Source organism: Poecilia mexicana, unplaced genomic scaffold (genome assembly GCF_051168715.1).
Source record: "Poecilia mexicana isolate PSO_F unplaced genomic scaffold, ASM5116871v1 scaffold_5, whole genome shotgun sequence".
NCBI classification, from domain to species: Eukaryota; Metazoa; Chordata; class Actinopteri; order Cyprinodontiformes; family Poeciliidae; genus Poecilia; species Poecilia mexicana.
Window position 1 is genome coordinate 4,218,201 of NW_028263374.1, and position 23,752 is coordinate 4,241,952.

The 23,752-nt window shown below is 38.8% G+C and overlaps 1 protein-coding gene and 1 long non-coding RNA gene across 9 annotated transcripts in view; one reads left to right on the top strand and one right to left on the bottom strand.

The window, feature by feature from the left end:
• The window catches only part of LOC148159592 (uncharacterized), a 285,054-nt gene extending 263,817 nt beyond the window's left edge, over positions 1–21,237 (top strand). For 4 of the 5 annotated variants that reach the window (XR_015762815.1, XR_015762813.1, XR_015762814.1 and 1 more), the window contains exon 2: positions 20,886–21,237. This is a non-coding gene — a long non-coding RNA (uncharacterized LOC148159592). Of the gene's footprint in view, positions 1–8,096; positions 8,394–20,885 lie in introns of those variants that run through there. The other variant, XR_015762817.1, reaches the window with a different exon arrangement.
• LOC106908051 (inositol 1,4,5-trisphosphate-gated calcium channel ITPR1-like) overlaps positions 1–23,752 on the bottom strand; it is a 121,387-nt gene that overhangs the window by 9,003 nt on the left and 88,632 nt on the right. For all 4 annotated transcript variants that reach the window (XM_088005361.1, XM_088005359.1, XM_088005360.1 and 1 more), the window contains exons 51-57: positions 23,388–23,563; positions 23,127–23,291; positions 22,788–22,977; positions 14,331–14,423; positions 12,198–12,343; positions 9,040–9,205; positions 7,905–8,065 (exon numbers count right to left, since the gene is read on the bottom strand). In XM_088005361.1, the coding sequence (XP_087861487.1) occupies positions 7,905–8,065; positions 9,040–9,205; positions 12,198–12,343; positions 14,331–14,423; positions 22,788–22,977; positions 23,127–23,291; positions 23,388–23,563 (1,097 nt within the window). The remainder of the gene's footprint in view (positions 1–7,904; positions 8,066–9,039; positions 9,206–12,197; positions 12,344–14,330; positions 14,424–22,787; positions 22,978–23,126; positions 23,292–23,387; positions 23,564–23,752) is intronic.

The following is a 23,752-nucleotide window of genomic DNA, read 5'->3' on the forward strand; positions in this document are numbered from 1 at the left end:
GCTACTATGGTTTTAGATTCCCCCCTCAACTCTTTCTAACCTTTAGTCAGTAGTTTTCCAGGGTTCCTGAAGGTCTTATTCTTATCCAATCATCAAATCAGAGAAACGGTCCCATTTTAAGAAACAAGAAAAGAAGAAATCCAACAAAGACTTGACACAGAATCAGAGAAAGACAGGACCCTTCAGTTCTACTTTGTGACCAGATTCAGACCTAACAACTACCCTGCTGATGCCAAAATACCTGTTTTTTTTGTCACTCAGACTTGTCGTTCTCCTGATTTATCTTTAAAAAAAAACAGGAAAAAACAAAAAAGGAACAAAGGGTGTTGGAGACATGCTGCTAGTAAAACAAGGAGGTCAAAATTTCCAATTTATATTTGGTTCTTTGCCAGGTTGTCTGTTAAACTCAACAATTCAGTAACTATTCATTACTGAATAACTAAGTAAATAGTTAGTTATTCAGTAACTATTCATTATTGAGTAAGTAATGAATAGTTAGTTATTCATAAGTAACTATTCTTATTCATAAATAATAAGTAAGTAAATAAATAACTTACTTATGAATAGCTATTCATAAGTAATGAATAGCTATTCATAAGTAATGAATAGCTATTCATAAGTAATTAATTCATTATAAATAACTATTCATTACTTATGCATAACTATTCATTACTTATGAATAACTTAATAAGTAAGAGTTTGAGACTTCACAAACAAAAACCTCTAAAAGTGATCAAAGATTAGAACAAGGGTGGCAAAAGCAAATAAATCTATGAAAGATTTTCAGAAAGAAAGAAGAACTATTACCATAATCACAACTACTTTAAAATGTTACACAACAGCCTGTGAGCTTGGAAGAAAAACTGACCCTATAAAAAGATGGATGGATTCATGATTCTTTTTCACAAATAACATTTATACTTTTTTTTAACACTACTAAAGACTCCTTCACATTTTCCCATTTAAATCTAAACGCATGTGAAATACCTGAACCTTACCAGATCAGATTATATAACATCACATAAACCTGAGATGCTGGTTATAAGCTAGCTCCCCCAGGACAGATTATAACAATGAGATTAGTTGCCATACTTACGCAGATGATGCACAGCTTTTACATTACAATGTCACCAGGTGACCACAGACCCATTCAAGCATGGAGCAGACACGAGGAACAAATCAGTGCATGGGTGTGCCGTAAATTTCTTCAGTTGAATAGAAATAAAACTGGAGTTATTATCTTTGGACCTAAAGAGGAACGATCGACACGGCTAGAAACTACTAATCATTGCAGAAATCTGGGTGTAGTGATGGACTCAAACCTGAACCTTTGGAGATGCATAAAGACAATTACAAAGTCAGTCTTCTACCACCTGGAGAACATTTCTATAATTAAAGGAATAGTTTCCATACAAGATCTAGATCCATGCATTCGTCTTTAGTTGCATTGATTACTGCAATAGTGTTTTCACAAGTCTGCCTAAAACAAAAATCAAAAGAAGGTTGCTTCTCAAATTCTCACTAAAACCAGGGACATAGAGCACATGACCCCAGTCCTAAAGTCCTCCCAATGGCTCTCTTTAACTCAGACAACAGACTTTAAAATACTGTTCGTTTATAATTCACTGACTTGTTTAGTATCAAAAGATTTGTTGCTGTTGTATTAACCTTCATGACTGGCTGAAGTTGTCTTTGATTAATACTTGAAAATTGTCTAATTCTGGTCTGAATCACAACTTTATTACTTCTCTTTATTCTGCCACTGTAATGTAATGTCTAATTTTTATTTGCTTTGTTTGCTAATTGAATGTTTCCATCATGTAAAGCAGTTTGAACTGTCTTGTTTCTGAAATGTGCTTCTTAACTCAAATAAATTGTAACGTTTTAAACCCATTTAAAAACCTGAATGGGTTTTTATTGGACTATTTCCTAAATGTGCTTCCCTTTAGTCACAGAATGATGATGCAAAAACTTAAAAGGATAGCAGACCAGAATACAAGCAGAGTTCATTTCTCAGAGTAACTTCTCCTCTTGTGAGCTCATAGTGGTTTGTATGTGGTGGTAAACTGTCAGGAAACTGCAAACAGACAAGAGCCAAAACCTTTGGTGAGAGGAGACCTCGACAGCCTCAGGAACGTTCTTCACTTGGCTTGCTAATGCAAAAGCTTCGCGTTGATTCAAATCCTCTTTTAGATTGTGACTAGGGCTTCTTTTCAAGACTGTAGAGTGTCATGAAATTCACTTTCTTGTGCTGGTGAATGCCAAAGAGGGAAGCAAACTGAGCAAATACACAGATCTTGATATGTGTAAGTTCAGTTGATGAACTGTTGTTCTTATACAGTCATTATATGTCTAAGAGTTAATACAGTTATGTCGAAAATTTGTCATACCCTGGCAGGTTTTGGCTTAAAGTAGGGCTGTCAATCGATTAAAAAAATGTCATCAAATTAATCACCCTCTGGCACAGTAATTAATTGTGATTAATCACTGTGATTAATCACTGTACCCAACTTTGTAAGCTTGAAATATAAATATGCACGCAGTTGTGGTTCTTGCACAAATGCTGTCCTTCTGCCGCACCCCAACCAATTAAAATGCGAACAATTATCAATTATCTGATTTTTTATTTTATTTTTATTGCATCAGAAAGCAGGTAATGTAGTCTCCCAGCACTTATTCCACTACATATGTATTCAAGTAGTACCAAACTTGTTCAGGGGACAACTGACAGATAAGATATGTTTTATTTTGTAGTTCTTTGGTGCCCTACCCCTTTCTGATGACGCTCTGGGCCCATGTTGCCCATAATTGTCCATATTTGTTTCACAATTGAGACCTCTGTGCGAAGGACATCACCATATATTTTCTTTTAAGTTAACTTAATTGGCAATAATTTTTTTTATTGGGTAAAAGTTAATTTATTGAAATATGAAGGTGTGTCCACAACGGTTACAATAACATGAGATTTCTTGATATGAAAAATGGTATATTTACTTAGGCGTCAATCTCACCTGTGTCCCATCAAATTGGTGTCAATATATGACTTTGTCTAGTTAATAGGTGTAAGTTAAGTATTACTGTTTGAGACTCTTATTTTGAAGGATGAGAGGAAGTGGATCTTTTTATAACTTACTGTGTTTAATGAAGACTCTTTGAAGCTGCATGAAGTTCCAAAAACATCTTTGAAGCTTCCCACACTTTTAAACTGATTATATGGTCGAATTTTTCTTTAACAAAAAAAAAAAAGAAGTTATTCAGAAACAATTTATAGAACACCACTACTGGCTAACAGTTTGCATTTCCTAAATCAAAAGTGATTTTATGAATCTGAACTGCACTTGCTCATCTCTAACCCAAAATCTAATATTATTCAAATGATCTTAATAAATATCTCAACAGTATAATAATTCAACAGTGCATTTTTGTTCTCACTAGAGAAAAACACAACATAAGGACTGGTGAAACCTACACTTATAGAGATTCTTTAAAACACGGTTTTCTGATTTGTGAAAGCTTTACTTTTTTTTAAAAAAACAGGGAAAAAAAATGGAAATTCTTAATTTTCCCAAAAGTACTGCAAGAAATATTTTCACAAACCCGAAGTTGTTCATCGTTTTCTCTCATGAATGAACATATCACTTCAACCACTAGCCTCCATTTAAATAAGATGTGACATGGCAAAGGAGGGATATTACAGAAATATATTTTTAAATTCCCTATACCAAAAGGTTAACTTATCCACTTCAGAATCAGTTTTTTCCATTTTCCTCCCACCAGTTCTTCATAAATAATACAAAAACAGTGCATGCCTGTTGCAGTCATTTTGAGTTGCATATTTTACATGAATTATTAACTGTATATCCTTAAAACTTCCTTTCGTATTTTCACTAAAAACCATTTAGTTCAAGCTAAATGCCAAAGTTTTAACCAAATTATGTGCTGCTTCGGTCTGGGACATGCACCCAAACCGAAATCTGTCAATTCAATCAATTTTTCTGATAAAAATGCAATTTTTTTTTCATTTTTTGAAGTGTTTTTAGAGGTCTAACACAAAACTAAAACTCAAACATTCTAAACTATGACAAAGGTCATTAATGCCTTCTGAAATCTGCTTGAGTTGACGCCCCCCTTTGCCTCCCACTCAAAAAAAGAAGAAAAAAAATCATCATGTTTGACGACTTTGTCACCTGCAGTTCAACTGTCTTTCCATTTCCAGTGTTTATAAATGAAAGCGCTTCCAGTAAACTGATAAGTGCAGGCACAAATTAAGACTCTACAACACGCAGGTTCAATGGAAATGACGGAAGTACATTTTTCATTATTAAAACCGCACGAGTCGTCGCTGAGAAACAGGATGCTGTGTGGTTAAAACAGCAACAGAAAACGTCACAGTCATGCCACAGAGACACCTGACGCAGCCCACTCACCCTGCAAATATTCAAATATGTCCAAAACAAAACAAAACCAAAAAAACAAAACTTCATAAATTACAAGTCCGAAAAAAGGGAAAAAAAAGAACAAGCCTGATTGTTTTCCCCTCCCGTTTTTTTTTTCACCATTAAAAACAGGAAGATTTTCCGCTTTATTTTTATGACCAGACATTGGGAAGCACCTCAAAAGAGCAGAGGCGTCTTTCGGTGTCAGACAAAATAAGAATTAGAGCAATGAGTGTGAACCATGCATCATCTTTTTACATCTTAGATGTGACACTTCACCCAGAGCCCTCCATCATTGACGTCAGTCCCAGTCATTGTTAGAGTAGTTTGCCTTGTACACCCCCTTCTGTTTTATCGCTTCTTCCACCTTACAGTCACATCAAAAAAAGCGAAACGCGGTGGGAGAGAGGCTGTACAGATTGAAAAAGGCTGCCTTGTCTAACACATTTCTGGTGAATGTGATTATTATACCGATAGGAACGGATGTACTCTAAAATAACAAAAGCATCTTTTTTATTAATATTTCGTCACATATTGAATGCAAATTTTTTCTTTTAACCAGATTAAGGTTTTTGTTTGTCTTTTAAAATATTAAATATACTTTTTTTTGTGGGGTTGGGGGTGTGGCAGTTTATTGCATGATTTATTGTTGCGTAGGGGGAAATAAAAGTCTTCTGGAAAGTTTTTGCAGAACATGCCAAATGCCTCGCTAATGTGGTTATGCATGTAGCCATTCAGGGTGTGGGCTACTCCCAACACTTCCTTTGATTAAAGTTAGCCATAGCGCTAAGCTTTAATATAAAGTTGTGTTTTGATCATTTTATATCAAGCTTATTGTTTTTGCAGAAAGCAGAGAAATCCTCGACAAAAACATCTACTGATTCTGAGAAGTGGATGGAAAATGTGTTTCGGCATAAAAAATTACATTTTATATTATATATCTGTGTTCAAAGGCATAACCCATTGACAATTGTGACAAAGTGGCTTAAATGGTTAATATCCAGTAGATGTCCTGATCCCACCTCCCTAGAAAAATCTGTGGGCAGAATGAAAAGATGTGTGTGAGGTAGACAGCCACACACACCTGACTCATTTACTCCAGTTCAGCCATGAGGAACGGGCCAGACTTCCAGTGAGCCATAGTAAGACTCTTATGGAAGGATTCCCAAAACACTTCACCCAACTCATACCGTTAAACCGCAGCGCAACTAAGGACATGCGCGTAAATTCAGACTTTGGAGACAATATTAATAAAACTGGTGCAACGACTGCAGTTTTCTGGCCGATCTCCGAATACCAATCTTTAAAAAGTCTGACCTGCCGATTCAGATTTTGGCTGATGCTGGTAAATGTAGCAAGAAAGTTGCTGAGCTGGCAACAGTGGGGTGACTATTGTTAACTGGAAATGTGCGGAAATGACCTGGTGGGCGGGGCCAACAGTCAAACCTCTCTAACGGGAGAACAGAAGAGGACAGTGGATGATTTTTAGATCTTCGTTGAGATAAATAAGATCGGCTTCACAAGTAAATATCAGCCGATCACTGACCTCCCAAAATTAAGGAAATTGAGGCAGATGTACTGGTGCACGCCAAATTAATAATAATAGGAACAATAATAATAATTAATATTATTATAATTCAGGCAAGTTGCAAAAATCAATAAAATAAAAAATTTGCTAGTATTAGATTTATTTACCAAGTAAAACCAAAAGTAATGCTTTTAAAGACAAAAAAGACAAAACAGTATCTTTGTATAGTGAACGTTTATCTGCTTTCTACTACAGAGCTAAAAAAATATATATAACAAGAAATTAATAGGAAACCATCATCTCTAAAGCTCAAGAGTGTGATTTTAGACATTTTAATTTGAATACCAAGATGTTATTCAAACATTCAAAGCAGATTACATGTTCATGTGTGCACTCTATGTTTCATCTTGTTTCTATCTTCAAACCACCCAGATAAACTTAGTAAAGTTGTTTTTTCTAAGGACGTCTTGCAGCAGTAGAGCTGAAACCGTTAACTGGGTGGGTTAAACCGTTCATCTGGAGACATTTTACTTATTGATATCTGCAATAGTTGGAAGTAGAATTTTTATTTATTTATTTTTTTTACTTATTTAACAGAAAAAAGAGTATTTAACTAAAATACTTCAGAATCTCTCTCAGCAGTTTCTTCAAACAAAATATGGGCTTATTAATAAAAATATAAAGCACATGTTCAATGCAGCTCTGGTTCTCATTCCTCTACACAGGAAACCTAAACCCAAATGAATGAAAATGACATCTGTGCCAACAGAATGAGCCCACTTATGATTTTAGAATAAATGAAAGATAAAAGTTGCAGGTCATTTCTTAAAAGCTGCTTTCAGACAAGATGATGAAAAAGCAGCGCAGCAAACAGCTGAGTTGGACCCGAGACTGAGCGCTGAGGAAGAACGGGTCACCTGAGAGATCAACGGGTCTCCTCCGCTAAGCCCGAAAGACGCTCTTCAAAACGCATGCTTGACAATCCGAGTTTGGCTCAACATGGTGCAGAGTTAATGAGAGGGAAGTGATGATGGTGGTGGTGGTGGTGGGGGGGAGGGGGGCAGGGTATCCTGAAATCAGGTGGTTCCTCACAAGACTGCAGCAGATCAAGAGAAAAAGGGGAAGAGAGTGGGCTAAATCTAATAAGAAACAGTCAGAAGCTGACAGCAGCGCGAGTGCGTCAATGAAGCAACCACTTCACAAAGTGGGGCTTTCCTTTGGCAGTTGAAATGTTTTCTAAAGGTTTACGACTCGGTTGCGACAATCAAAATGAATCTTTCTTGGTTCTTACTCTTAAGGGCAAAGTTCCACCGTTGTCTATTTTTACTGTTTGAAGATGTGAGACGCCGCGGCTTTAAAGATACACGATGCAAAAAAAACAAGCATACAACGACTCGTCACAAGCAGAAGGTTATTGTTGCATTTTAGCGGGATTTTGTTGGGGTGTTGTTGAGAAAGGAATACATGCAATGGAAAATAACACCTGAAAATAAAATACCAGGGATTACACATTATTGCTAGAATTGTTATTATCATCATTATCAGTATTATTATTACTTTTATAGTTTATCAAAATGATCTGTTTATGGAACAAATCTGTGGAACAGTCAAATGAAACCAAAGAGAAAAGATCTATTTTTACTTTTATGAAATAAATAAAATATAATATTCATTTTAGGTATAATGAATTATATTGACTCAGAGTGCCGTATATTTGTCAAAACTGGGAATGTATTAAAAAAAGTTTTGGTTACTCCTCGAATAATAATTAAAAATAAAAGAATTCCAAGACTTTGCAAATAAATCTGAAAAATGTTTGTGACTGGAGATGAAGTTTCTCAATTAATTCTACAATTTACCTTACAAAAAAAAAAAAAAAAAAAACACAAATGAATGGTTTTTGTGTGGAAGACCTTGTTTGTGCAGGACATCATCCTTACCCGGATCATCTCAGCCACGTAGCTTTCAGGCCCCGTGAACTCCGTGGAGTCCTTCACCTTCACCAGGACGATGAAGAACAAGTAGTGCCACATGTTGTGCTCCACCTTGATGTGTTCTTCAAAAGTAACCGTCTTATTGTCGAACTTATCTCTCTCCAGACCTAAAAAGGAAAGAATGCAAGACCACCACCCACCCACACGCATGCACGCACGCACGCACGCACGCACGCACACACACCCAAAATAAACATTACACATGCTTCTTCTCAATTCTTGGGAAAAAAAGGTGTAGAAATACGCCTTATTAGAGGATGACATAATGGGAGCGACTGAGAAAATAAGAGGAAACAGGGTGATGCGGGGAATGGACACAAAAAACGTCAGAGGTGACAAAGGCTTTTTTTTGTTTTTTATGTTTTCTGTTATAATAAATCCCAGTAATCCACTCGTGTTCTTGCAATCCTTTTACAAAAAAAAAGAAAAAAAAAAGTCTTCACAGTGTCTCCCAGCCCAAGGAGCAGGGATTATTCACTACAAAATGTCAACAAGTGACTGTCTGGGCCAGTGACTGCAGCGTGTGTACAGTTGAACGTGGTCAAGCCTCATATGGCAACAGGAAGAAACACTCCTCCTCCACAGCAGCACCTTCCGTGACTAAACATTCATTCTGGGAAGAGGAGGCGTTGGGTATTTTTTTTTACAGAGAAAAAACAGCCCCCATTTTGCAAGCAGCCCTGATGTGAATCTGCTGCAGAGCAGTGGCACGCTCACACTCAGGGCAGACTCAGGGCAGACCACTTGCATGGCTTGTATTAATTTTGACTGAGAGCCATAAAGCTTACACCTGGTGCTCGACTAAAGCTTCATGCAACACGTCGGGTATCGATTGCAACTTTGACGTAACTGGAACTGAAAGACATCTGTTTGTTTGTTTTTTTGTTGTTGTTTTGCAGCAATTACAACTTTTGCATGGCAATGATTGTAATAAGAGACAAAATAAAAAGAGGCAGCAATAAAACCCCTAGACCACCAAAAGTAAAGTCTGGTCAGAGAACTGGCTGCAGAAACAAAAACAAGGGAAACCCAACATTTATTTTCCAATTACACCGATTTTTTTAAAACTTAATTTACCCACCACAAATGAAACATGTCGTCTTTAGGATTTCCTCTTTCTTCTGCTTTTCACTCCTCAAGTCGGCAAATGTATCGATGATGACACCAAAGATGAGGTTGAGGACAATGATGATAACCATAAAGAAGAAAAGCAGGTCGTAGATTACTCTGGCTGCAAACAAAGGTTCCTGAGGGAGACGGGGAAGAAAACAAGTGAAGCACCATGAGCTTTGAGCTGATTTCACTCTCAGTGGAAATATTCTGTCAGTTTTTACAATGAATTTCCATTAAATTTCAGAAAGTATGCAGAACAAAGGCCCAGGTGGTGGAAACTGAAAAAAGGAGAGTGTTGTGGGATTTTTAGGGAGGAGTTGAAACATGTTCTTGGTCAGGAGTTGCTTCCAGATGACTGGACAGCTACAGCTAATCTGATAAGGGAGACAGGTGGGAGGATAGCTGGTGTGTCATCTGGACGGAATAAAGTGGAGAAGGAGATGTGGTGGGGGAATGGAAAAGTCCAGAAGCTTATACATATACTAAAAGTAAACGTGGCAAAGGTCAAACAAAGGGCGTATGAAGATAGGTTGGACAATAAGAAGGGAGAGAATGAATTGTATCTATCTGCTGAGGTAGAGAGATAGAGATAGAAAGAAGTGCAGTAGGTGAGGGTGATTAAGGGTGGGAATGGAAACGTACTGACCAGTACTTTGATGACTGAGGAAAATGAGAGAAAATGTAGAGTAGAAGTAGATAAGATTAGTAAGGTTGACATGAGGAAAGATTGAAGAGGATGAGGAGGGGAAAGGAAGTTGGTCCTAATGACACACTGGTGAGGTATGGAAGTGTCTAGGAGAGATGGAGGAGGAGTTTTTATCTTGGTTGTTCCACAAGATCTTGAAGAGTGAGAAGATGCCTGTGGAAAGGCGCATATATATATATATATATATATATATATATATATATATATATATATATATATATATATATATATATATATATATATATATATAATTATACTTTGTTAGAAACTGCTTCAAGTTTATTTTAAATGGAATGAACACAGATGGAAAAAGGTGAGGCAGAAAGTTAGATATGAAACAAAGGCATAAAAATAGAGGAAAGGAAGAAGAAAGATCATACAAGATAACACCGAGACAAGAAGTCTGCTTCTACAACTGTTGAAAGAGAGAGAAAAAAAAACTGAGAACTGAGAAACCAGTGACAAATGTATGCATATACGCTGCTTGGCCAAAAAAAGAACAAAAGTTGCGACAAAAAAAAGAAAAAAAAAAGACGCACACTAATATTTTGTTGGACTGCCTTTAACTTTGATTATATAGCACATTTGCTGTGGGATTGCTTTGAAATATCACAAGATTCATTTTTATCTACCGTTGCATCCAACCACTGTGTCCCCACTGGAACGTGTATCCATAAACTACCTCTGGGTGGAATAGGATTAGGAATAAATCATGAACGAAATGAACACAGGAGACTGACAGAAGGCTCTATCTGCATGAAACTGCACCCTTAAAGCTTCATACTGCACCTTTAAAATGTGCACATTTATTAAAACTGTCGCCATGTTGAGGCAGTTTCATATGAGACAGATGATCCGTTTAAAAAATACATAAGATAAAATCGAGGTCTTCGCGCTACAATTGCAATCTGCAAAAATTAACTAATTCTGGACAAAACAACCAATCAGAGACAGGAGGAGGGTCTTGGCGCTGTCTATCAACCTCTTGTATGCGGCTAAATATGCTAATGGTGGAGAGACAACTTGTTACAGGAAAACCGTTTATCTACTGTTGTCGGTGGCTGTGCTAGCTAGCTTTAGCATTTGTAGCAGGTTGTGGTAAACCAGCAGAAGGTAAGCGGGAGTGGGTGAGTATGAGAGTGATTGAAAGCGTTAAACCCTCCTCCTGATTGGTCGTTTCTGACTGAGTTGTTTCCGCAGTTAGTACTGGAAGCACTGGGAGAAGGCACAGGAGCGCAATTAATTAGTTAATTTATTCATTTATTTTTTTTTACAGATCATCTTTCTTATGCTGTCAAAACATAACTATAATTTTAACAAATTTGTAATAACAAAATGTTTTTTTTAATAAAAGTTACATACTGTAGCTTCAACTGAGGTCTTTAATTTAAAAATAGGATATGCTGTCAGTTTTATTTTCAGTTTCAAGCAGTGAGGAAGCCAACAGTATGTTCAGCATAGCACAGCATGAAATAGACTATTGCAGGTCGTTGCTGCAAAATTTTAGAAACAGGTAAGTTGTTGCTATGGCAGCTTTGCACATGTGTAGCAGCTACACGTAGCGCTCATGTTGAATTTTTCAACATGTCCACAAAAACCACAGTAACCTAGCTTTTCGTGGTCAACCTGTGTATTCAAAATATGTATTAAGGTAATGCCAGAGCATTCCCCACTTTAGGATTAAACACAAGTATTTAATAGATATATTACTTGTTGCCATTATGCTGTAGCTATATAGCATAATATTAATCATAAGTGTGCTTCGGTGAAAATAGGCCTCTGTTCTGCTGCCTTTTTTTTTTATCATGGAAAAAAACATATCTCATCTAAGTTTATCTAAGTTTGAGTTCACTCCCTCATTCTTTACGTTAGACTGAAGATCTAAGGCATTCTGTGATAGAGCACAAGCCTGTCTTCCTCCCTCATGAGATAATTTTATTGTCATTTCTGGAATGCAGGATGTTACAAGAGTCTTCACTGCGGCCGCTTTGACCTTTCAGCGGCGCGCTCAGACAGAGCTTCTTTATGCAGAGGGCAGTCCTTATAGCATTTCTGAGGAAATACACTAGTCAATGTGCTCTTACTGGGTCAGATTTATTACATGCTTTTTGAAGATGGGTAAAATTAACAGCTTGACGGTCTTGTTAGTTCATAAATGCAACTTTTAAGACCTCTCTCTTTTCTCCAATTACTTTAATTAAATTCAACTTAATTCAATCTGGCTGCGAGGCGGGAAAACGGGCAAGAATTCACGTCATGTGTGCTGTGTGCTGCCGTTTTCTGTTTGAAAAGAAAGCATTGTGACAAAAAAAAGAGCTAAAAAAAAATACACATTTGTGCTTCCAAGTAAACCTTTATTTGATCACGATCTCAGAAGCTTCCACATGATTTCTTTGTTGCCATGTTTGTTTACTCTGTACCTCTTTGGATGGCTTGCGCAGGACATCCCCAACACCTCCTCCACTCCGCAGGCCGTGACTCAGTACTGTGACAATGCACATGAGTAAGGAGTCACATGTTCGCTCCTTGTCCTCAATCACCACCGACGGCTGGACAGCAACAGCAGCTACAAAGAGAAAGAAAATGTTACGTTTTCAGATACCCGCCGTCTGCGGCTAAATGCCAAAGTTGCTCTGCTGGAGGAGAGACAATGCTTTTATCGATGAATCTCTAAAACACAGATAGGGTTACGGTCATTTTGAGCAGAGCTGAAGCCAAACTGGATTCATTAATCTGATATGTGAACAATTCTCTAGCTTTGACCCACGGATAACTGCAGATTCCTCTCAAAGTATAAGCCAACATTACATAAGTGTGTGAGAAAGTTGCAACTGGTTTCACAATTTTGAAACAGACCAAAATGACTGCAAAGAGGATTTTATCCAGTCTTTAGCGTCTTGAATGGGAGATTAGCTCAGATAGCATATTAAAAGAACATTCTTTGAATATATTCAGACCTCTCTGTCACTATTCAGTGCACCTGCACTGAAGAGTGTTGTCACCGGGACCTACCAGCAGGTGAAAAAATGTAAAATTTCTGAGGTTACAACTGCTTCGTCCCCATCACAGAAGATAAAGCTAAAGACCAGCTAATTCCAGTTACGAGTTTCTGAGTAGATACTTTTACTCGTGTTACTGTAATTAAGTACAATTTGTCTGTCTGTACTTTGTTCTTTTTGAAGAAGTTAAAAAACCTAAGCTTTTACTTTAGTATGTTTTGAGTAAAGTATTTTACTCAATTACATTTGAAATCATATCCATTGAGTAATTTTATTATAATTATTTAAATCAGGCCTGTATGCAATCATGGCACTGGGTTGATCATGTCCGCTGCTGCTTTAGCGGTGGTGTGTTGAAAAGCAGCACAATGACTGTAACCAGTAGGTGACTTGGCCGTTTCTTGGACTCTATTTTACTTTGAGTTCAAAACTAAGCAAATGCTGCTGGATCGGAACTGTTTCATGTCAGTCTTTTGTTTTATATTACATAAACATAAAGATAGATTATGCTTTGTTCTTGAGCATAAAGTCGCAACAGTCCTCCACTGGCTGTTTCCCCTCCCTTGTTTTTTTCGTTCCAGAGAAAACACGTCAATGCTCTCGGTCGTTAATGTTTAAAAGATAGAAAGTAGAAAGAGTGAGAGAAGCACAGAGAAGTAAAAGAGGGAAATTCTGGAAACAGATGCAGCTAAATGAGCAAAAATCTTTACATTTTTTCTCAAAAACAAGCTTGCGGTTGGTAAAGTCATACGACGACGATGACATGGGTAGGATAAACAACTGTGCAATCCTTTCAATGAGCTGTGTGGCGATGTGGCATATAACAATGTTGCCTAATTAATATATTTTTATGACTTGACGTTGCATAACTTTGTTGAAGTCAGAAATAATGGATCACTAATTCCGTACTTTTAGAGCTGGCTCGGTAAAGAAGCTGTGAGAACTTTAAGTATAGGATTTTCTCCAATTAGCGACAAAAACTATCCCATACTTGAACAGTGATGAAGGGTTTTGGAAGCTTAGGCGAGGTCAGGGGTCAAGCAATTTGGGGATTGGATATGGCTGACTGATCGGTTTTAAGCTGCTGAATGTGTTCATGATTGAATGGTGGTTTTTCCCATCAAGATTAGTCGCTTCCAAAGACTTATTGTTTGGAGTTGGAGGCTTTCTGTGCCATCACTGGATGGATCCTTCAATCCACTTGTACCTGATGGTTTTTAATCCTTGACCTTTTCACCTCAGGCCCGAGTATCGGCTCTTAGGCTCGTCGACCCCTCTCCCGCAGCAAGAGGGGTCCAAACCCCCCGACATTTCACCAGGTGAGCTCAGTCCGACTAAATCTCGTGAATTGTTCAGCTGTGCTGATCTTGGTGACTCAGGAAAACGCAGAGCCGTCTTAAAACAAACATACAAGCCAGAAGCAGAGTCGCACACCAACAGCCTGGAATCTCATGCATGCACCAACACGTGGCTTCAGACCTAACAGAAGCCTTGAACCTCAACATCCTCCCTCCAACATGTTCATACTTTCACTCTTCACTTTCATCAACGTACCATCCATGACGGCTTCTGTCGAGCAGTTTTCTCCATTTTCCTTCTGGCATGCTCCGCCCGAGAAGAACTCTCCAATCATGCTGGCTCCATGTTCTGCTCAGCAAAAGAACATGCAGCATTATGCACATGCACAAAGAGTCACACGCATATATATTTGCACAATGCATTGCAGAAGTAGTAAGGTCCCTTATAATTGTTTTTTTTTTGTTTTTTTGTTTTTGTTTTTTTTGACATTTTGTCACATTCCAACCACAAACTGTGATATATTTTATTTTGGTTGAAGTGATAGACCTCAACTTCACAATTCTACAAGTAGTTCTTAATGTGAAGTGATAGGAAAATGATACAAGGTGTTAAAGTTTGGACAGGTTGGTACCAAAGTCAATCATTCATAGATCAACCTTCTGCTGCAGAAGACCTGCCACAGATTAAGATCAGGACTATGAGCAAAGCATTATAACATGCCAATGTGCGTCATTCTACACTAATTCCTTGTTGCTTTGAGTGTGTATTTAGTCTTTTTTCTTCCAATATAACAAAGGGGCTCTGTCAGCTGGACATTGTTTTATGCCCTAAACATTCATTAAAATTCACCCTGTATGGGGCGCTAGAGCGCTGCAATGGAGTAGGCGCTTTTTTGTGAGGCTCCGTGATATCTCCTTAAATTTTGTTTTTAATATAACACACCTGCTACCTTCTTCTATATTGTTTTATTTCAAGTGAGTGGGTTTACTTTTCTTTTACTTTTTATTTTTCAAAATGGGGAAGAAGGACGGCGCACAGCGTGAGACAGCTCAGCCGAGCTCCGGAGCTAGCAACGAAGCTATTCTAGCTGCTGTTACAGCCCAGGGTCTGCAAGTCGCTAAACTTTTCGATCTTATTGATGACCTGAAGAAGTCGATGGAGGGTCGTTTCAACGCTATCGAAGCTTCTCTCGCTGCCGTGCAAAAACAACATCGGGAGATGGAGAGCCGAGTCGTCACCATCGATGAAGCCATGTCGTCTGCTGATGGCCGCATCTCGGCCCTCGAGGCCTCCTGTGATGAGCTCCGGGAAGCTAACGCCCTGTTGAAGGTAAAGCTAAGTGATCTGGAAGGTCGTTCCCGCAGGTGCAACATAAGAGTGCTCGGCATCAAAGAAGGCGAGGAACAGGGTCGCCCTACTGACTTTATTTCACGGCTGTTACCGGAGGTACTCGGGAAGGATAACTTTGTCAAGCCCATCAAGATTGACCGTGCCCACCGCAGTCTTAGGCCGAAACCACAACCCGAGGAGCGACCACGAGCTATCATCGCAAAGATTCACAACGATAGGGACGTGGCTAACATTCTGCGACTCAGCCGCCTGCATTCTCCCCTGATGTACAACGGAGCCCGGGTGTCCATCTTTCCTGACTACACAGCTGACGTTGTGGCGCAACGGATGGCCTTCAATGACGTGAGGAAGAAGCTAACCGAGGCGGGCGCTAAGTGCACGCTGCGCTATCCAGCCAAGCTGCAGGTTGTACGCAACAACATTGTTAAGACTTTTCTCTCCCCAGCAGAGGCTGAACATTTCGCCGTTTCCATCTCTGCCGCAGCAGATGTCTGAACCTAGGCTCACTGGACTTACTCGCTCGGCCAACGGAATACTCTGTACCTTAAAGCATTGCACAGTTGGTGGTGTTTTTTTTGTTTGTTTTGTTTTGTTTTCTCATTCTCTACCCAAACATTGGCTACATGTTATATTGTCAGCGGTCAGGCCGGGTATAAAGTACTTAACTTCTTTTCAACTTCAATATTTTCTGTTATGCATATCTCTTTGCTGTCTCTATATCTGATCGCTGAAACTTATAATTGTTCAGGTGTCCCATTTATACTGTTTATTGTATCCTGGAGATTCACGGGGTTTTGCTCCTCATTTCGGAGTGGTTATGGAAGTTCCCATAGTGTGTTGCTCTGGTCAGTTCCCAGCAGCCTCCCTTAGTTTAAGGGAAAGCACTGTCTGTTTCTCCACTGCAGTGTGGTATTGGGAGGTGGGTGGTTCAGGGGTGGTAATTGGTTTCTTGGGTGAAGGGTGGGGGGTGGGGAGTAGGGTGGGTGGGTGCCTTTTTTTTTTCTTTATTTACCTTTTTTTTTTTTTTTTTTTTTTTCCCCTTTACTCAGCTCCGACAATGTTGTTTTCATATACCGTTCTGAATGTTTTCTGATGGTGCTCCTTCCAAGCCAGCCATAAATCCTATTACCTTCACCACCTGGAACTGTAGGGGTATGGGCAGGGCTCTCAAGAGGGGCAAGGTCTTCTCTCACTTAAAGTATCTGTCTTCTGATGTTGTGTTCTTACAGGAAACGCATATCTCACCAACAGAGCAGAGGCGCTTGAGGACTTCCTGGGTGTCGCAGGTGTATCAATCCAACTTCACCTCCAGGGCGAGAGGGGTTGCCATTCTCATCCGTAAAACCATACCATTCGTATTCGAGTCTCAAATGGCTGATACAGGCGGGAGATACATTCTCATCACTGGGACCCTTAATTCTGTCCCTCTGGCCCTTCTTAACATCTATGCACCTAATTTTGACTGTCCAGACTTTTACAAAAAAGTATTTAATCTTGTAGCGGAGCACAGCGATTATAAGATCATTGTTGGGGGTGATTTTAACAATTACCTCGACCCTGTGCTTGACAGGTCCTCTCCTAAACCCGCCCCACCATTGCAGTCCACTTCAGTTATAACCAAGTTAGCAACTTCTTTGGATCTGATTGATGTCTGGCGCCATCTGCATCCTATAGAGAGGCAATATTCCTTTTTTTCTTCGGTTCACAAATCCTCAACAAGAATTGATTATTTTTTGGTTGATTCAAACTTATTACCCCGTGTTCTTAAATCTACCTATCACTCTATTCTCATCTCTGACCATGCACCGTTGTCAGTTGAATTTAACTTTGATATTCAAAGAGCACAATACAATTGGAAACTTAATCCCTCCTTATACTTGGACAGCTCCTTTTGCAAATTTGTTTCTAAGAAGATCTCAGACTTTTTGGCTTACAATGATAATGGTGCTGTCTCTGATTCTACTCTCTGGGAATCTTTGAAGGTCGTAATAAGAGGTGATATTATATCATATCAATCCAATGTTAAAAGAGTCAATTGTGTTCGTCTGGCTGAAATTGAGAAACAATTAATCACCCTGGAAGACACATTCCGTAGCTCTAACTCTGACCACATATTTTCTTCTATTGTGAAGTTAAAGTATGAATATAACTGCATTTTGGGTGAGCGGGTTATTAAAGATATTCAGAAGCTGCGTCAGAGGTACTTTGAATTGGGAGACAAAGCAGATAAAATACTATCTAGGCAGTTGAAGGGAATGCAGGCTGAGCGGGCTATCAATAAGATCGTTTCTCCTTCAGGTCAGCTTCTGACAGATCATAGGCTAATAAATAAAACTTTCTTTCAGTACTATAATAAACTCTATGCATCTAATACAACTGCATCTACAGAGGATATCACACACTTTATTCAACAATTGGACATTCCAACTCTTACAGATGCCGTCAGGCTGGAACTAGATGGTGATGTAACTCTGGAGGAGGTAAAGGCAGCAATCCGCTCTTTTCCTAGTGGAAAGGCTTGCGGCCCGGACGGCTTCGGAATTGAGTTTTACAAGTCCCATATCGATATGGTGTCGCCACTTATTCTGCGTATGGTCAAGTCTTCCATTGAGCTCGGGCATTTTCCTGAGTCCCTATATGATGCCAATATTTGTCTTTTACTTAAAAAGGATAGAGATCCTACTAATGTGGCATCATATCGCCCCTTGAGCCTGCTTAACTCTGATCAGAAAATTATTGCTAAGGTTTTAGCTAACCGATTGTCTTCCCACATCAGCGCTCTGGTGCATCCAGATCAATCTGGATTCATTCCAGAAAGATTCTCTTTCTCCAACACAAGACGACTACTTAACATTATGTACTCTTCTGCTTTCACCAATTCAGCAATCATATCTCTGGACGCCCAGCAGGCATTTGATCAGGTGGAGTGGGGATACATGTTTGCTGTTCTTGAGAGATTTGGCTTTGGCTCAAGGTTTCTGTCTCTCATAAAAATGCTTTACACTCACCCCAGGTCTCATGTGTTGACCAATAGAGATAGATCACCTCCCTTTCTACTGAAACGTGGCACAAGGCAGGGCTGCTGCCTGTCTCCTATGCTTTTTGCTCTGGCTTTGGAACCTTTGGCTGCTGCTATCAGGTCTAATAAACTTATCTCAGGTATTACATGTGGTGCATCAGAGCATGTCATAGGTTTATATGCGGATGATGTAGTCTTGACATTACGTGACGCTAAAGCCTCTCTTCCTCCGCTTCTTGACTTACTGCAGAGTTTTGGGCAGTTCTCTGGTTTCACAATCAACTGGACTAAGTCTGCCTTTGTGCCTCTCTCTGATGGACTTGACTCTGGTTTCTTGAATAGCTTACCATTTAAAATCGCCCATGACTATTTTGTGTATCTTGGTATCAATATTCCAGTAAACTCTAAGCTACTTTTTCAATTAAATTATTTAGATTTACTCTCTAAGCTAAAAAAATGGATTGACCACTGGCGGTTACTTCCACTCTCATTAATTGGTCGTATTAATATTATCAAAATGGTTGTACTTCCTAAGTTCATTTATCTCTTCCAAAACATCCCAATTTTTATCCCTTCCTCTTTCTTTAAAACATTGGATTCAATTATTGTGCCATTTGTTTGGGGATACAAGCCTTCCCGAATCTCTAAGGCACATTTGCAGAAGGCTAGGGAGGAGGGTGGCTTTGGTCTCCCAGTCTTTCAGCATTATTATTGGGCCTGCAATGCGAGGGCTTGGACATTCTGGACGTCGGGCACTGGTGTGGCGGGGAGACCTTCTACCTCTTTTCCTGCTTGGCCTCAGATTGAATCCCATAACTTGTTACTACAAACTTCTGCTTCTTTGCCTGCGATGTTATTTTCTAAACCTGATATCCCTCTCAAGAGACTCGCTGCCGACTTCATACTTAGGAACTCATTGAAGATTCTGTCACAAATAAAGAGGGTCTTAAAACTTCCAAATTTGTCTATTTATGCCCCTTTGTGTCATAACCCCTGCTTTAAGCCAGGTCTTTTGGATCCTGCCTTCCAGCGCTGGTTGAGCAGGGGCCTCTCCTCTCTCAATGACCTTTTTATCAATAAACAGTTTTTATCATACCCTCAGCTACAGTCTAAATTGAACCTGTCCTCGAATAATTTTTTTCGTTATTTGCAGGTTAGGAGTTTTGCAAACCAACTTAGTTCGAGTTTAAATCAGCGTTCGGTGCAGCATATTTTTTATGATCTTCTTGTTAAACCTCCTACTTCCAGACATCTTGTCTCACAAATTGTGAATGTTTTTTCTATGTCTACATCATCCATTCATATCAGAGATGCTTGGTCCAAGGATCTGGGAGTCACAATTTCTACTGCACTTTGGGGTCGCGTGCTGATGGGAATTGGAAACTGCTCCATTAATACTAGATTACAACTAATCCAGTTTAAAGTTGTACATCGCCTGCACTATTCTAAAGCGCGGTTGAGTAAAATATTTCCAAATCATTCAAGTGCCTGTGACAGATGTGGACACCCTAAGGCTACCCTTGGACATCAGTTCTGGTACTGCCATTATTTAACAACGTTTTGGTCCGACATATTTTGTCTCTATCAAATTGCTTATAAACAGCAGATACCTTCAGACTGTCTTATTGCCTTGTTTGGGGTATCTGACTCCTGCTCTGCTCTGCCCTTGCCTGTGCAACAGGCTCTCTCTTTTGGGATGGTTGTGGCTAAACGAGTCATTCTCACAGAATGGAAATCTGCCTCGCCTCCCTCTTTTAAATGTTGGCTAAATAACATGGCTTCTTGTTTACATCTTGAAAAAATACGCTATACTCTCAATAATAATGTACCCAAATATGTCAGGGTGTGGGGGCCATTCCTTGAACAACTGAGTGATTTCACGGGTATGGGTCTCAGGTAGTGGCAGTCCTGCTCCAGCTCTGTAGCCCTGTTACCTCCTTGCCTGTCAGAATGGCTGTAGGTTGGCGCTCAAATGACTTAATATACCCTGATACATTCATTCCCAACAGTTTGTGGTGGAGCTGAAATTTTTTTTTTTTTATTTTATTTTTTTTTTTTTATATATATATATTATGTATATGTGTGTGTATGATTTTTTTTTCTCCCTCTTTCTTCTGCTTCCCCCCATCGTTTTTTGTTTTTTTTTCTCTCAATATTCTGGGGTGGGTTGGGTTGGGGTATCACCTTTTCTTTCTGTTAATCGTCGCTGTTTATTTTCTGGTAATATGACAGTTGGACAGTTGTAATCTGGAACTTGTCTGCAGCAGGGAACTTACTTGGATTCATCAACGGATTAAGACGATATAGAAGATCCCAGTGCTGCCAGCATCATCCCACACTAAACTGGTTATAGCTGACTGTTCGACAATTCGTTTGTCAATGTATGTTAACTGTCCTGCAGTTTTGTTAATTTGTTGAAAACAATAAATATATCAAACCAGAAAAAAAAAAAAAAAAAAAAAAAAAAAAAAAAAAAAAAAAAAAAAAAAAAAAAAAAAAAAAAAAAAAAAAAATGATACATGGTCAAAAAAGTCTCTTACCTATTAATTGTACAGACATAGAAAAACTGTAAAACCAAGTCGAGTGAAAAAGAGGTTTTTGTTTGCTGCAATGAAACTGAGACTGGGCTCCACTGATTTTATTTTGGGACACCAAAATAAAAGAGGCTGGATTTAAATGAGCCCCTTTCAGCTCTCTATTAACAAAAAAAATGCAACAACAACAAAAAAACATTAAAAAACTGCATCCTTTCTCTTAAAAAAAAAAAAAAAAAAAAAAAAAAAAAAAAGAAAATCACATGCGAGTGCATTCAGGAGAGAAGCCGTTTGTTTGTGATGTTTGCAGTAAAGGGTTTTCCCAACAAGGAAATCTGAAACGACATATGGTCGTACACAAGGTCTGCAGCCAATGATTATTTTGATAGTTGAGCAACATGCCAATAATTTTCAAGTTTTCAGCAACTACCTTTATTTTGCAACTTATCAATGTTCCAGTGCCTCTGAATTTATAAAAAAAAACTAAAATGGATTTGTGAATCCCTACTTTGCTTTAATCAGCTGTAGGGCAAAATCTTAAACTCTTAAAAAACAAGTCAGAACTGAATTTTTTTTTTACAGCAAAAAGATGAAAAGAGTAAAATGGGTTACTTTCAACAACACTTTTTACTATGACTGCCAATGACAATATTTTTCATTCCTGTACAGTAGTCTAATTTAATATATCACTGTTTATGTACCTCGGAATAACATGTAAACAAAGATTTGCACTTAAAAGTACAAATGGTATGTATTTCTATCGCTCCATCATTACAAAGAAATTACGTATTCCCACATAAAAAGCCAGAGTTCTCAGAATCTCAAATATTAAGAGATGGAGCTAGAAAATCCAAATAGACTCTGATATCATCATGAGTAAAATACCTAAGGCAAAACCATTGATCTCTTTAATACCCTCTGTGGCTGTTGTCTTGTGTTTTATGTTCACTGGACTTGAGACGATTCTTGTCTGTGATTGGTGGAGGCAGAAGGCAAATTTGTGACCTGAGAAGAGGATTACTTTATGATGGACCAAATATATGTAAATAGTTTTTATACTGGTTTATGATCAATTCACAATCTATGATAACCATCCCTCTGTTCAGGTGGAAATTGATGCATTCTTTTTTTTTTTTTGCTACAACCTGTTACCATGCATCTTTCTTTTGAAAAGATTAAATGAAACATTGTACGCTGTGTCTATAAATAAAAAGGTTTAAAGTGAAAAAAAAAAAAAAAAAAAAAAAAAAAAAAAAAAAAAAAATTCACCCTGTATTTAACCTGTCTGCTGTGTTCCTCGGGCTTCGTGATGCTGCTTTGTTCTCTAACAAACATCTGAGGTTTTCACAGAACAGCTGAATTTATACTGAGATGAAATTATCTACAGATGTAATGGTCAGGTGACTTCTAAAGGCGATCCACTGGACCGGATTTCACCAGAATAAAAAGGGGGAAGTCCAACTTTTAGATTTCTTCTGAAAAATCTAAATAAAACCAAATATTAGGTACCTTCCTTTTCATAGTCACAAACTACTTTATGCTGGTATATCACATAAAATCCCACAAACATTGAAGTTTGTGGTTGAAAAAGTTCAAGGTGTGTGAATACTTTATTAAGGCAGTGTTGGTCACAAAACCAACATTGACAAAAATGTGGAGAAATCTTGATCGTACATCTTGTTCATACTGATATTTCTTCATTTAGGGCATTTTGATAACGATGAAAATCCATGAAAACTTGGGTCAAGAAGGGCAAGAAACACTTTTATGCCTCCGGTGGAAAGAGAGGCAGCCAATACTTTAACATACCAAGAGTTTTGTTGGGTATCCTGTCAACGGCCAAAATGAAGTCGTCCTTGAAGAAGATGTATCCCACAATCGAGAAGAGGTAGACGAGGATGAGGGCCAACACGGCCGTCAGAACTATGGAGCGCCCGTTCCGGGTGACGCTCTTTATCACGTTCAGTAAGGTTTCTTCTCGGTAAACAAGATCGAAGAGCTGAAAAAGATAAACGTTTACAGATGAGTGTATGGCATCTTTGAGAAACACACACACAAAAAAAAGGGAGACTCTTTTTGTTTCCTTCACTTGTCTTTAGCACCATTATTATTATTGAGCTGATGGGATTTTCGTGTGCCACCAAATACCAGCAAGCTGTAGAAGAAGACGTGGACGAAGACCCCCAGCGAGCAGATAATCAGGTAGAGCAGGTGGTACAGGAACTCCACGTCCATGATCATGGCCTTGTATCCGCGCGTGAAGGTTCCTCGGTTCCCAACGAAGCTCATTAGGAAGATCACCTTGTTACACAGCTGGGAAAACCAACAAACGCCTCTTGTAACTCAGAAAAACGGATGAATCGCAACCAGACAACATCCGCTTTCGTAAAGATGTTGATGCAGACTTACGTTAAACCCGCCCAGCAGGAGCAGTGTGGGCTCAAGGCCCACTGAGAAGATCAGGCGCAGGATGGTGGACGCAATCAGCGCCCTGATGCCATGAGGCTGAGGCAACACGATGACGATGGCCAGCGACACCAGCATGGCCATCCATAACAGAGCAGACAGGTGGGGCTCCAGGGTCCCTGAAGGAAAAAACAAAAGGATTTGATTTGAGAAAGGCAGAAAAAAATAAAGTCAGTTCACTTAAAGTCACAGCTGTTATTACAAATACTTGTTTTTTTTCCCCTCTCTTAAACAGATGGTGACCATTTCTTCTCTTACAGCTAAATACATCCCACATTATTATAGATAAAATATTGCCAAAAGTTCTA